This window comes from Hippocampus guttulatus, chromosome 9 (assembly GCF_054856545.1).
Source record: "Hippocampus guttulatus isolate MCC_2025c chromosome 9, RoL_Hgut_1.0, whole genome shotgun sequence".
Classification (NCBI taxonomy): Eukaryota; Metazoa; Chordata; class Actinopteri; order Syngnathiformes; family Syngnathidae; genus Hippocampus; species Hippocampus guttulatus.
In genome coordinates, this window is record NC_141269.1 from 4,842,692 (window position 1) to 4,857,865 (window position 15,174).

The 15,174-nt window shown below is 44.2% G+C and overlaps 1 protein-coding gene across 2 annotated transcripts in view; it reads left to right on the forward strand.

Moving 5' to 3' along the window:
- The window catches only part of lef1 (lymphoid enhancer-binding factor 1), a 54,901-nt gene that overhangs the window by 5,372 nt on the left and 34,355 nt on the right, over nt 1-15,174 (forward strand). For both annotated transcript variants that reach the window (XM_086121169.1, XM_086121171.1), the window contains exon 3: nt 487-611. In XM_086121169.1, coding sequence (XP_085977295.1) covers nt 487-611 — 125 coding nt within the window. The remainder of the gene's footprint in view (nt 1-486; nt 612-15,174) is intronic.

Consider the following 15,174-nt stretch of genomic DNA (forward strand, 5'->3'; position numbering starts at 1 on the left):
GATTTATTGACAGAGGTGGGTCGAGACACGATGCATTGACTTCATAACTTTTGGGATAAATCATACTTGTCAGAATAGTTTTGTCCAAAATGTGTTGGGGCCATGTTTTGGTTGGTCAGCAAGAATTTTGTCACACAACTCCTCGCCAATCCAATGTAACCACGAGCGACCAGTCACATAACCGCTCCAAATAGAAGCAAAGATTTATTATTAGTTAAAAAAAAAAAAAAGCAGTACAGCGGTTAGAATTTTGGTCACGCTCATAATGCTACCACAGAATAAAGCACAATATCGAGAAACGTCACCATTCACAAAAATGCTGCAGAGAAAATATGTCGCAGTCAAAAGAAATTACAATTATTTTGCGAATGTAGCGGACTCAGTATAGATATCTGAGACTTCTGTTTGAGTACAGTAACAGTGTTTGTTTAATGTGACATGTCAAGACTGCTCATTAATTTTTTTCTTTTTCTTTTTTTGAATCAGTGAAACATCAGGACCTGTACGGCAAAGGCCACGCATACCCAAGCTACCCCAGCTACATCATGATGGGCAACATGAACGACTCCTACATGACCAATGGCTCCCTCTCGCCTCCCATGCCCAGAACGGTCAGTACCAACTGAAATGCCGAGCTCTGCATGCAGGTGCCTCTTAATAAATGTGAATATCGTGGGGAAACGGAATTTATTTTGGTAGGCTCCCTCTAGTGGTACGTGGAAAAAAATCACTTCTTTTCATGTGCTTTTTTTTTAAATCCAGTCCAATACACCTGTTAAGTGCAGTTCAGTTGTATTTAACTTTTATGTAAATTTTTTTATTTTTTATTTTAGAACTGAATTAGCTATTTTTTTTTATAAGCTCATAATTAATTTTCAAACTGCACGTAATGTTACAATGTCTTGGAAAAAATAAATACACTCCTTAGGACCAAAACAGGAATGCTTACAAAGCTACTGCATTTAACCCTTTGAGGGACAGCAGTTACTGCGGTGGACAGCTTTTCTTGTGCATGAAAAAGGGTTCAATGTCGGTCATGATGGTGGTACTCGGAGAGCCGAGTCTTTTTGAGGTGGTATTTGTTGTAAAATGTGTTGACGAACCGCTGTTGGATGCCCTAAGAAAATGTATTCACCCTTTACCTGACCATGCCTCATCTATTTTGTTTTGATTTAGGCATGCAACAATACAGGTTGTGCAATTTTTAAAGACAAATTCTGAATGTGTTGTTTGTGCACCTGCCGTTGTACTGTACATTTTGAATTCTGTTGTTTTAGGCCATCAAACTTTGTTACAACTGCAGCTTTGTGGAAAGCATTTCAAAACGTTTCCTCATAGGTAGTTATGGAAATAAAAATATTAAGTCCCGGGACCCAACTGTCACCATTATCGTCAAATTATATGCCAGATTTGAACAACGGTAGCTATTATAAAAATGCGAAAATAAATTCATGACATTGGTGAAATAAAAAATCCTACGACAAAGACAAATAACACTTTCTTGAATGGTTTTCCTGGTGTAAAAAGTAGTAAGCATTGTGATGGAATACATTCATTTTAGCCAAGAGCAATTAGCTAGCTTGTATGCTAACTTGACTAGTATGCGTATACTGTACTGGGTAAATGCTTTGCACCAGGGTGGAGGGATGGCTTAATCTCTCTCGGAATATTCTGAACTTCTGTTTCGAGCAGATTGCCGAGGTGTGCGTGGCTTTAAACCTTAGCTAGCTCTTCTTCTACAGCCTACTCACGGGAAGGGAGTGAATCAGTGGCAAGTGCCGCACTCCATTTGGACTCACTCTAAATCATAAAAACCACCCTCAACCTTAACTTTGATAATGAGGCTGCTCATTCAAAAAAAAAAAAAATTAAAAAAAAAAGCAATTGAAAGAGTGGAGATTTCCCGCAAGAGGTATGAAGAGTCTGAAATTTCAATATGGCAACTGTGATCATTGCTACAGTATGACAGAGGTCTGCTCTGCTGCAGTTGAGGAAGTAGTGTGGTCCAGGGCCTGCGTGAACCCCACTCCCCCCAGCCCCTCACCGTCCTCCCCGTGTAATGGCCTAAATATCAAGCCAGCTGCAGATCCGTCACTGGCGGCTTCCTGTGTCCCCTCGCAGCTGTCCACACTAATGCTGTTATGTCCACGCATGTCTCCGTATACCACCCGGGACGACTGGCAGCATTGCCACTGGCATTTGGCACGTTATAGTGCAATATGACACAGTGAATTGGATGTCTGTGTTTCTTTGAAGTTACTTGTGTCTTCATTCTTGCCATGATTTGACATTTGATTATTTTGAACTCATCCGGAGGCTAATCGTTGCTGCTGTGTGTAATGGTGACGCACCCTTAGTGAAATCACAAGAAATTGCAGGTGGTCCCCGTATTACGATGATGCTGGCTGCTACTTTGTCTCTCTCCTTTTCTTTTCTTTTTTTTGATACTATTGTTGCCGTTTTAGCATTTATTGTAATATTTGTAATGTTACCACAATAACTGCAGATTTTATTTTTTTTTTTTTGATAAAGATAACAAAAAAGTCCCAACTCTACTGCAGGACTAGTTTTGTGTGTCAGCGAGGAGTGAAGTTCAGCCTGGGATGTTTGTGGAGATTATTGATCGTCTTCAGGGAAAACTTTGGAAGATGAGTTTGAAATATGAAAGCCTTTTGGGATCATAGTTTGAGATATATTTACTGTTTAAACTATTAATATAGACAATTATAAACATAATTTGAATGTCACTTATGTGTTTTTGCTATTTGCCAAAGGGCATGCTTCATATGCTTTCTGGGCGATTATTTTTACCCTACCTCTAGTTGATGTCAAGCAGTGCACTCCATTTTGACTTGATTGCTTCAAGATGCAATTCATTTGACAATCCAATTCTCTGAACTGTAAACAAAACAAAAAAAATGCATTCTTCATGTGTTCAATCACATGGAAGCGCTTGAGGAAGTCTGCTTGAGAGCCACCAAAGGAAATTACCTTTCCCAGCAGACGTAATATACGAGGCCCAGCCGGGGCATACTCGCTGCCAATTTCTTTTTTTTTTTTTTTTTTTTTTAAGTCTCGTTTTTTACAGTTCCTTTTCTCCCCCGAATCTTCCTCTCTCGGATCCGTCTTGAATAAAACAGTAGTCATTTTTACCGCCTTTGTCTCAGCCGATGGCAGCGTCGCAGCCGCCGCGGTCGCCGCAGTATATCTGCGGGCCTGGGATCAGTTTTCACTCACATCAAAGGCTCCGTCTTTCTTTTCATTCCCCTCCATCGTCCTACCCCTCCACCCCCCGTCACAGTCGTTTTGGATTGATTTCCATTCACCATGACATTCCTGCACACATGCCGTCCAGCCATGACAGAGCTGTCGGGAGCCGCTGATTGTCAGCAGATTTTTATGTGGGTTTCTTTCTTTTTTCTTTTTTTTTTCTTTTTACACACGTTAAGTCGTCTTCTCTGCAAAAAAAAAAAAAAAAAAAGCGCTAGCATACATAGACAACTAGAGAGCGGTCTTCCTCTTGATCGAATTGGCTTTGATTGGGATTCAGCTGTGGAGATTCGGCTTGTCCTTCGTTGTTCAGCAGGGAAAATCTTTCGGTCACATTGTTTCTCGTAATCGCAATAATGCTTCTCATAACGATTTTCATCATCATCATCATATGACGTACCTCACTTGATCAATGTTTGTCTTGAGCTTTGTTCAACTTTCTATTTAAGCGATTTCTTGATTCAGCAAATCTGAATTTGCAGTCAACATGATTCACAATGAAGTCTTGCCACCGCTTTGATGAAGAAAATATTTCCCCGCGATGAATAGAAATTGGCTCGATGAGATCCGAAACAAACACAGCGAAGTGTCATCTCGCCGCACTGTCTACACACCCACGTTTCTGTGCAAAACAGACTCCTGAACAGGTGATTTGTGTTAGCATTTTTTTTTTGGCATGCCTTCACAGATGACGTGTGTACCGTTTGAGTCATATTCAACCTGCCAAACCTTCAGGATGTCATGACGGGCATAGGGAGGGAATCTGGCGTGTTGGCGGCTTTGAAGAGGATGTTTTTCGGAGTCGCCTAAACTCTAAATTGGGATTTCGAAATGACGGATTCTAAATAAAGACCGTGGAATGGATCTATTCCAGGAATAGTCTGCCGCCGTCATGTCCTGGCTCTGCCGCACAAAAACCACATGCACATGTTTAATTTTTGAAGGAAAAAAAAGAAAGAAAGAAAGAAAGAAAGAGAGCGGAAGTGTGTGTCTTCGCTTGACGTGCAGGTGATCTCCATCTGTGCTGGAGCAGCTTTAGAAGGAGAAAGGGTGGAGTCACTGAGTGTTGCAGGGACGTTGCGGGCGGACGTTGCTGTTAAGACCATTTTCCTCTCGGAGATAAACGTCTCTTTGCTTTGTTGTTGTTGTTGTTGTTTCATGTCATGATGGTAATTTTAAGGCCACAGCCTTCCATCCATTCCATCTATACATTTTCTGTTCCGCTTTATCCTCACAAGGGTCGCGGGGGGTGCTGAAGCCTATCCCAGTCGTCTTCGGGCAGTAGGCGGGGTACACCCTGAACCGCTTGTAGTCAATCGCAGGGCACACAGAGACGAACATCCATCGACGCTCACACTCACACCTAGGGACAATTTCGAGTGTTCAGTCAGCCTGCCACGCATGTTTTTGGAATGCGGGAGGTACCCGGTGAAAAGCCACGCGGAACCGAACCCGATACCTCTGTACTGTGAGGTCGATGCGCTAACCACTGGACCACCGCTGGGACGCCTGTGTGACACCTCTATTCGTAATTGGGGGGGGGGGGGGGGGGGGGTGTTATCGGCAAGTCCTGCAGTGTCACGCTGGTATTTTGTCACCCGATCGCCACCCTGTCCACAAACTCGCAAGTCAGATCAACGTTGACTGGACCAAACCGTCCGGTGGCAAACCGACCAAACGGTGGCCTGAGGGTACTCCCTCTCCCTCTCTTTCCAAAGCTGTGGAGTCTTTCGTCCTGTGAATGCTCAATTGCCTTGTGGCAACGAAGATGGAGGGCTTTGGGTTGGGGGAGAGGGCGGGGGGCACGGGTGTTACAGTGCCCTCATATTTCCTTTTGATGTCGCGGGAATGTGACGGATCTAGCCAGGCAATGTCTCGCAGCGTGGAATCACTAACCCGGGCTTACCTAACCGGATTTGGTCGGACCGCTCGGGTGTTCTCGGCTCATGCCCTCAGCGCTTACTGTGGAGGATCCCCGTTATCGGGATATTGAGAACACTGCCTTTACCAACAAGCATCCATGTACACGCTGGATGGACTTAAGAGTGACGGTCCTCGACCCACCAGTAACAGGTCCGTGGGCCAAAAAAACTCGTTTGTGGATCAGCGCAGTCTGAAAGAGGTTTTATCGTGGAAAATTCTTTGCTTCCACTTTTGAAACTGTCCACTTCAGTCATGTCGTATCGTTGAAAATAAGTCTTGAGAATGTAAATGTAGACATGGTAGATGATTGTCATGGGGAATATGAAGGCGCCCCTGGAAAAATGTCTCCCTTTTAAGGGGGTCCCGGAACTCCAAAAGGCTGAGGAGCCCTTACTGGAGAGGGCAGCTTCCAAAGGTCTTCGGTATGCTTGGAAAAGCAGCTGGATCGCACGTGATCGTAAGCGCTCAGTAATTCCCCGGCTGGATGATCTCAATAAAGCAAGCGAGTCGCGGTGACATTGATGTCATCTGCAGTGCAGCTTTTACCGAGCGGCGTAAAGATGTGTGTTGCGCCAAGGGGACCTCACACACGAGAAACACTTGGCCCTTTTCAAAGACTTTATAGTGCCGCCATAGCTCGGCTCTTTTTTTTTTTTTTTTTTTTCTAAACAGCGCCATTAACGCCCGGGCTTCCACTCCACACCCGCTCCATATGTACGGCTGTAATGACGCCATGTGGTTGCAATCATCTTATCTGCGCCTTTCATGCGGTGAAATGGTGCTCGGCGCTCGGACGTACTGTGAGCGTCTCTTTTTTTTATATGAGAAACAGAAGTCGAGCTCTGGCGATATACTGTAACTAGAGGGGGATTTATTTCCGAGTGCTTCTGGATTCATAGTTCAGCCTCCTGGCCAACAGGGGGCACTATATGCGATAGGATGTTAATGTTTGAAAAACAGTTTGAGATGGAAGTGAAGGTGAACTTCGTGTAATTGTGTGAAGATTTACACGGTATTCTGCATCACAAGACTTGAAATGAGTGGAGACGGTTTCCAAATTGAATTTGTCTTTCTTGTACTTACTCAACCGATTCACACCACGAGAGCTTGAAAGTGGCAGCTCATTTGTGGGATATCGGGCAAAGGCGACAACGGAATTGCTATTTTTAATTTTTGTTTCCTTTGTTGGGAAAATGCATCGATTTGATCAGAAAGTGTAGACAATTTGGTGCTTCTCCAATTTTGGGTTGTTGACGCAGGTCCGTGTTTTATAGTTTTTTATATATTTTTTTATTTGATTGTTATATTTCAAAAATATCTTGTGGAGGAGCGGGCCGGGGAAGCCATGAAAAGTTTTGATGGATTCAGATGAACATGGGAATATTTTTGAGAACGTATTTTTTCCCGCATGAAAGCGTATGAACATTAGCAATTGATTCTGTGGCCGAACTGCACTCCAATGGTAGAGGTGGTCAATATTTAAATCAAGAAACTTGCAGCTCCGGCTTGGAAATCGGACGGCCCACAACGGAATCCCAACCAAAAAAATGTTAAGTTTCGTTCATTGTCTCTGCTGTGATGATGACAGGAAGAGTTTGTGGTTGTGTTTCGGAATCGGATGCGACTTAACCAAATCGGGTGCTCAGCGCTCGTCTGGAGTCAGTCAGTCGGCCAGCAGGTCAGTCGGGCCACACCTGCTCATGGGGCTTCACTCAGCACATGCGGCCTGGAGCTGATCCTCCAGGGTCAGTCGAGAGGCCTCGCCAAGCTCGTCACTAATTCCCCTGTTCTGTTTTTCGAGGCTCCGGTGCCGACTTCCTAATCAGAAACAGAGTCATGTCCTGCCTCTGTTACGGCTCCGATACTACCTCTGAAGTCGGGAAATAGCCGAGGCGAATTTGTACCTCCATTCTCTGTCGGTGATGATAATACTGAACAGCCATGCGCCGCCGCCGCGACATATCCTTACACGCAGTCGGCTTCCCACATCTGTTCCAACTTTGATCCTGCCTCGGATGATGGAAAATTGCCAGGTCTGCTTTGTACTGCGTTCCGTGTCGATGTGGTTATAGTGGAAAAGCGACAAAGACTTATGGGACACCCTGCACCTCTTATACTGCACTGATACTTCCTTTGTAACCCCCCGACCCCCATTCCGTGTCGATGCTTTATTCGGTTTGGACAGACGGGCATCAACGCGTGATCGAAATATGCTTGCGCCGATACTGTAAGGATACTGTATCTAAAAGCAAGAAAACCCACAAAAAAAAATACCCCTTGCTAAAATTTCATACAGCGCAAACAAAAAGGTTTTCAAAAGCAGGATTCTAAAAATACTTTGAAAGACTTTAATCATATGTATGGGAAAAATCTGGAGCCTTGAAACTGGATTCCAAAGCATTTACACGAAAATGGGATATTTTGAATCTTGATTTATTCGTATTATTCACCCCGATGATACAAATCGGGCGACGATTTTATCTACAATTACAAGGAGAAAAAAAATGCTTTTGGATGCTCATTTTGGATGGGGGTGGGGCGGCGGGGGTGTATTTTACACGGGTACGTGTTCATCACAGGATTTTACTGTAACTACTGAAGGCCCTTCCACATTCAGTATGTGCTAGCTCTGATGCTACATCCGAAGCTTAACAATAGCTGTGTCACTCACACACACACACACACACACACACACAGACACACACACACACACAGGTTTTGTGCTAACTCTTCTACAACTTTGATAAGTCCGCCGCGTCAACTGTGTCCTAGATTGGGTGTAAGTGCGACAACATTAAAGCCTGCGCACATAGCGAATGTTGGTTTTTCGTCAGGGTTCCTAAAACGATGCCAAAGACGTGTTAAAAACATGTGCAACATTTCCTCGCAACAAAATTAACTGTTTTGTGGCCGTTCAGTGAGATATGGGTTGAAGAAATACTCTTACCCAACTGCTACTGTTACTGCTCTAGTATTAGCACCGAAGCAAAACATATTTACGGGTGGACTTTGTCTCCCCATTGTGTTTTGATTCCATTTCATACGGAACAACAACAAGGGAAAAAAACAGGCAATAAAAAAAGGGACTCATCAATTCTAATCTGCAGGACAATGAATTCGAACGTGCCACGTTAGCTGCGCTGAAGTTAGCCATAGCAACCGCGACACTAGCATGCATCAAAAGTTTTGAATCGGGTTAAGCTTCGCGGCCAATACCGCCAATCAAGTGAGTAAAAAGATGAATAGCTGCCACATGGTGGGCCATAGTTTTTTGGGGGTGGGGTGGTGGGTGAGGGGGCTTGACAATGAGACCACAGGAGTGAAACATGGGTGCAAACGCCGCCGGCTGTGTCCAGGATTGGCCGGCGCATCAACAGAGCCCACTTTGTTCGCCGGGCGAAGAAGCGAGCGCTATGATCAATAGCCGCTCTGTGGCGTGAAGCGAGATGGTCAGCGCTCTTCATCCCTTCTCCTCCTCCTCCTCCTCCTCTTCTTTGCTGTTTCATATTTCTTCAGAAGCTCATTATTTCTTTCTGCTGTGGGTGCATGCATGTATCTGACAGCGCTGAAATATTAATGGTCCCCAGTGTAGGAGGTTGGTAAAGTAGACCTGCATAGTTACAGGACAAAGAGGAAGGATGAAGAGTGTGGGGAGTGGGGGGGGGGGGGGGGTTCATGAGCCAAGCTGTTCATTGAAAGGAAGGCTTTAGATTTTTTTTTTTTGGAGCTAAATATCAACACTCCCTTGAATACAACCATTGCCTCTCAGGATGAGCACATTCAGCAATGTAACAAAATTATTGTCATTTGCTACGGTAATCAATTTTGCATCATAGATGGGATAGACTGACAAAAGTTCACTTTTTGTAACAGACATTAATTAATTATTTAATTAATTTTTTGGTCACATTTTTTTTGTCCAAACACTTCCAAGTTATAGACATGAAGTGATTGAATTAAAAAAAATATTATAATAATAATAACCCCCCACCCCCCTCAAAAAAAAAAAACGTCCTTAAGATGCTAAGAAAGTAATACATCATGCACCGTCGGTAACCTCAAAATGTCCTATCTATCGCAAATGGAGAACCTCCCCGCACATGATTGATCCCAAGAAAATCGAAATTAGCCCAAGCATCAGGAACCAAGATCCATTTTATGTTTTATGTGGTTAGCTTTTAGTTTATTTTATTTTTTATTTATGTATGTTTTTAATTTTTTTTTTTTAAATGACAGGCCAAAGTGGTTTTCTGGGTACCATAAATTTCAGTTTGTTTTTCAGCCGAAGTGTAACCATATTGCTTCTGCGATCTCTCCAGTTTGGGAATCCCCTCTTTCATGGATACAGGGCGTAGTTTGGTTCGCATACGTTATTCGTTTCAGTTTTAATGGTAGTTATAATGACTAAATGTAATCATAGAAATAGATGATAAAACCAAAAAATCGAAGCGACCCGTTCACAGGGTTACCTGCCAACCTCCCAAAGTCAGCTGGAACAGGCTCCTGCACCGCCGCAATCCTAGTGAGGATAAGCGATACAGAGAAATGGATGGATGGGTGGATTTGTATGGCGCTTTTCTCAATGCCCAAAGACGCTTTGCAAACAGTGTGTGCGCACAAACAAACAGAGAGGCAAAAGGCAGTTAACGTTAACAGTAAGGGGAGGGGCTGGGGGCGTAAGATCAGATGTTGTCGCCTTGAACAGTTGGGATTTGACAACATCGCAAGTCCGACATAGGGCGGAACAATTCGTCAAATTGCAAAAGCTGCACCGCTTAAAAGTGTTTATTTGGTCAGTTCGCAATTCCCACTGAAAGGGGATCAACCGTCTTTCGGATTCATTCATGGTTCATTTGCCGGTATTTTAGCATTAAACTAACCTATAAGAACCAAAATATACATGTTAAATCTGATACTGTTTATTGCAATACAGCTTCACTGGTTGCTTGTGTTTGTTTTAAAAAAAAATACACGGGGAGAGGACCTTGGAAAAATAATTGCCGATTAAATGGCAATACGGTTCGGCCTTACTCTCGCCCATGAAAAGCCGCCCCGTGAATTTGAAGGACCGAGTCACTTTTACGTTGCTGCGTTATTATAATTTGACAACACACCGAAGTACATTTTGGGTAGCGTAAATATTAGCTCAAAATGGAATTATATTTCGTATGTCTATTTTGGATGAAAAAAAAGAACAATAGAATGCAACACAGTTGGTGAATCCCTGTTAACAGCTGGTCAAAGGGCACACGCGGTGGAGAGGCCATGCCACACAACGCTGTGGGAGGACAAAAGAGGCGACTTCTCTCTGCTGTCGCTTCACTTTGTGTGGTCTCGCCCAAAAGAAAGAAAAAAAAAAAAGAGCTGCCCTTTGACTGTGCGGGGGGGGGGGAACAAAGACAAGAAGCCTGTCTTCAATTTTTCGGGAACCCCATAAAAAGTTTGTCGCTCCTTTCATATCGGCAGCGCAATTGAAAACAAATGTCTCCCCTTCATCCCCTTTTTTGAACCGGCCAATTATAGAGTTGCGAAAATAGGAATCATTCGGCAGATCACAACCCCCCCCCCCACCCTAACCATGCTTCTTGCCGCTTTCTTCCTTGCTCACTTTTTTTCCTTTCACGTCCTCCTCTTCCTCTCCTTGTTTTTGAAGCAACCACGATGGGGGGGGGGGGGGGCGGCGCGGCACCGATGTCAAAGTCAAAACCAAGAGCATTAAGAAAACTGGCGAAATGCAATACAGCTGCAATCCGACATGACGCTAGAAAATAGGGCTGAGGAGCAGAAAGCCTCTCTCCCGTATTCCCAGGGCGCGCAACTGCTCCCGGCCTTGGCTTTGATCTCTTCAAAGCCGACTGCCTCCTACTAGATGGAAAGTCTTGGCTGCGCGAGCGAATGCCGGAGAGGCAGGGAAAGGTGTGGGGGGGGGGGGGGGGGGGGGCTTCTTTAGTAAAAGGGGGGGGGGCGTTAGGATCATCCCCCCCACCCTTTCCGAGGCTGAAATCCATCATGGTTCTGAGGCAATTACAGTCAAACGCTACGTCGTTATTTGCTTAAAAACTTACCTATTTGCTGTTTTGGTACCCAGGCCAAAGTCATAAAGGTATGACTTTGGCACGATGTCGTTGTTCTTTTTAGCTTGAAATCATTGATGGCGATTTTTCACCTGTGATTTTCAAGTCCTGTTTTATCGGTGGTACTTGAACGCACCACGTGCGCGGTCATACCAAGCCGGCCTGCAAGTAATGAAAATACGTGTATAATGGATGCCCAAAGAAATGCATTTCGGGGGGGGGAAAAAAAATCAAATATCGTTGCATAAATACAAAAACAATTCTTCAAAAATGGAATGACGGATCAATCAACCAACCCCTCCCCAGCCCGTAGGGAATCTACAAATATGCAAATCTGCAGGTGCCGAACTACGAGTATGCCGGGGTTGAGTGCACTTCTTTAGCCCACGTATGTTGTACCGTATTTAAGCTAGTATGCTAACTAACACTACTGATAAAGCCCTATGGGAAGGTGTTTTATTTGTGTTGAATAATGGAACTCCTTTGTCACATTCATTTATGGAATGTGGGTTCAAGATTGTGTACATGCTAGCGGTATGATTTCCATGCTTTGCGTATTTTTCTTTGTCTGTGTTCTTACACAGACATGCTAAAATCAATCTAAATGGAATACCAGTTTCCATTTGAAGTGCTTTGTCCCTATATAGCACGTAATTCTACCCGGGCCCGGATTAGTGACTCCTGTAACCTGTAATCTGGGAGACGCACCAGGGTTTGGCAGCGTTGGGAGACACCAGGAACAGACACTTGAGGGGAGAGGTGGGGTTCGGTGGGGGGGAAGCTGTCATACAGTGCAGCAGAAAATGGCACCACAATACGAGCGATTACACTTGCAGATGAAGCCACGTTTATGGCGCGGGAGCAAGGCCACGCAGCGCGCTCATGAAACGTGTTGCCTTTTGTGTTGTAACCCCATGTGGTTTATGTCACTCATTCCCAATCACCATATTAGTGTGTAAGAGATCATTACACTGTTAAAAAAAAATTATAATAATAATAAAAAAGCTGTGTGAACTCAAAATTTCAAGTCAATCAACTTTGATGAAATTTTAAGTTCATCTATACCTTTGCTAAGTTTTGCTGCTGTGAAACATTTCCTGCATCTCACAACAAATAAGATTTTATTTACAAAACGGCTGCCGCTTTTATTGACCCGAGCCTTAAAGATATACATTCAGTAAAAACAAATTGCTTCCTCTGTGGCACTAACAACGTCAACATAGATGTCAGCAATTTTTGTTTTAGAGTTTTTCCAATTTGAATTTCTGCAAAAAAGGATAGCTAAATAGCTAGTTGATAGCTAGCTAGCTAGATATTGCTGTGTGTGTTTTGCAGTTTAAGTGTGCCACAGGAAATGGTCTGCAAATGCTGATATATTGACTACAAATGACGTTTCTTTGTTCATCTATCAATGCCATAGACGTCGAGTGACAGGCAGGACAGTGAAATGTTCTTACTCGAGATGTTAGATGTTGCAATTAACTTGTGTATCCTCCTTAAGGCTTATCAGACCCAACCACCTTCTCCCCCCCCCCCCCCCCCCCACTTTAAACACATTTTTTTCCATCTATTTTAACATGGAAAAAAACTGAAAGCCTAAAACATGTTGGATAGTGTGTGTTTGTAATAATGCCTGGAAAAAGCAGAGCCTGGTGGGGTGTAGTGTAACATAGTCGAATATCTGTGTGAGTGTCTGGGAGTGAGCTGTGGCCAACAGCAGCTGCTATGTGACTGTGCTCATTGTGTTTATGCGCGCTTGGTGTTCGATAAACGGCTGGAAAGTGCATAGGCAACTGTGGCTCCCCTTTCCCACATGTGAGGGCATTACAATGCGTCTTCTCTAAAAGAAACTTGGGAAAGAGAGACACGTTTCACAAATACAGGATATAGCAGGAGTGCGAATGATGAACCGTGATAGCGGTGCATCATTTTATTAGCAGACACATTTTGTTTGGTGACGTGCCGTGAGATTTTTGTCATGTAAAATGTGCGTTGTGGCTCACTAAAGATTGCGAAATGTTGCATTATGTCACATATTTGCGGGCCTGTTCCCCAACCAATGCTCGCCACCACCTCCTGCAACCTTTCACTGCCTTGCACCCCCCCCCCCCCCACCCCCACCCATGCCCCTCTCTATCCTCCCTTGTCATATCTCTATCCCTCATGCCCCAACGCAGTCGGATCCCAAATGCAAGCTTGGCCACGTTTCCTGCCTTAGGCGCCCAATTTACTATGGCTGGAGTGCAGTGGGAGGGGTGGGGGGGTGGGGGGGAGACAAGTTGGAGGGGAAAGCGAAGCAGCTTTGATTGTTTCGCATCTCCATTGTGTCTTCTCACACTGCAGCGTTGTCACTTCATGACTGAAAACACTGCAAAACATTGGAGGAAGACACCATTGTCATTGCTTTCGATGCTCAAAATGGTTGTCTTGCGCATGACATTGCCGCCAATATATTCATGGTTCAAATGCTGCATTTGCCCCAAATTATTAACCTGAAACACTTTCACATCATTTCAAACTAATTTCACATTACCATCCTTAAAAATAAACAAGTTACAGATTAATTGATTTTAAAAATGTAGGATAAGTGCAAGGACGCTGGTGCTATGTCATTTTCTTTACTCGATGCCTTGTACTGAAGATACTCAAATTTTTTTAAAGTTAACAATACATCGGAAAGGACTCTTCAGGCCCTATTTTCGTGAAAGCCAATCATAAAGCGCAGTCTAACTGTGCGCATGGGTGGAGGGTTTGATTTTTGTATTTTCATAGACGTGCGCTGCTAGAAATGGGCTTTTGTGCCATGATGGGAGTGTTGTTTCCCAACCAATGGAAATGGCTCCCCTTCGTTCCCTTTTTAACGTCAGCGCAGGAGAGATGCTGAAGTTCATGCAGGAGATGGGCACGTGTCAAGTATGTTTACATCATCCGCAAATGGCGATCTTGCAGTTGATTTAAAGTTGGCAGCTGTGAAGTGGGCACTTCAAGAGTGCCTTCCACCGCCGGTCTCATGTCCGTGTGTGACCTGGGCTGCAACTTAGACCCGATTTTATTTTGTCTAATGTGTAGTCTCCCCTCTGCCATCAAATTGTCTTGTGCTCGGGGGGGTGGGGGGGGGGGGGTGTAATAGAAAACACCCTCAGTCCACCGGAACGTCCAGAAAGACACAGTAAACTAGACTTGCCCCGGCACAAAAGTAAAGATGTACCAGTTTTGACGCCAAGTACAAATGCGTCTGTTTCCGACATTAGAGCCCTAAATCTTTAGCTTGGCTGTTACTCTACATTATGCTGGCAGGGGATCAGCTGTTAGCTTCCACCACTGCTAATAACGATTCAGCCTGCTCAATATTGCTTTGTGTAATTTTACATGTGTCACAGTTACGACGTTGTGACGTCATGCGCCTTCGATTCAAATCGGAAACCTCGATTGGACGTGTGGCTTTGCGGCCATGCCATGACATCAATGCCTCATCGTTCGTTTTCTGTGATGAAATTGCAGAAAAACACAACTTTGGGTTGGGCTTGAATAACATTAACACAATAAACAGAAATAAAAATGAGTAAGATGATGTTTTTGGCACCCGAGCATTAGAGCGAATGCTCGTTTCTCGCCATTCACACACTTGAGTTGCGTTTGTTGGAAATAACTGATCTTTTTCTGCTCCCCCTCCGTGCTCGCTGATGTCACCGGCATGAGAACAAGACCTTGTTTTCTTTTTTTTCCCCCTCAGCAGTCACTTGATGCAGGATGATGAAACCCACTTAGATATCTAGCAAGAATATATTAGTTCCTCTGACGAGCTCGCCTAGCGCTCCGTGTTTCTTTTGATCATCGAGCTGCTCTCTCGCTCTCTCCGGCTGATGGAAGGCACTCGCTTTCCTCGCGGGATCCGCGCATTAAATAA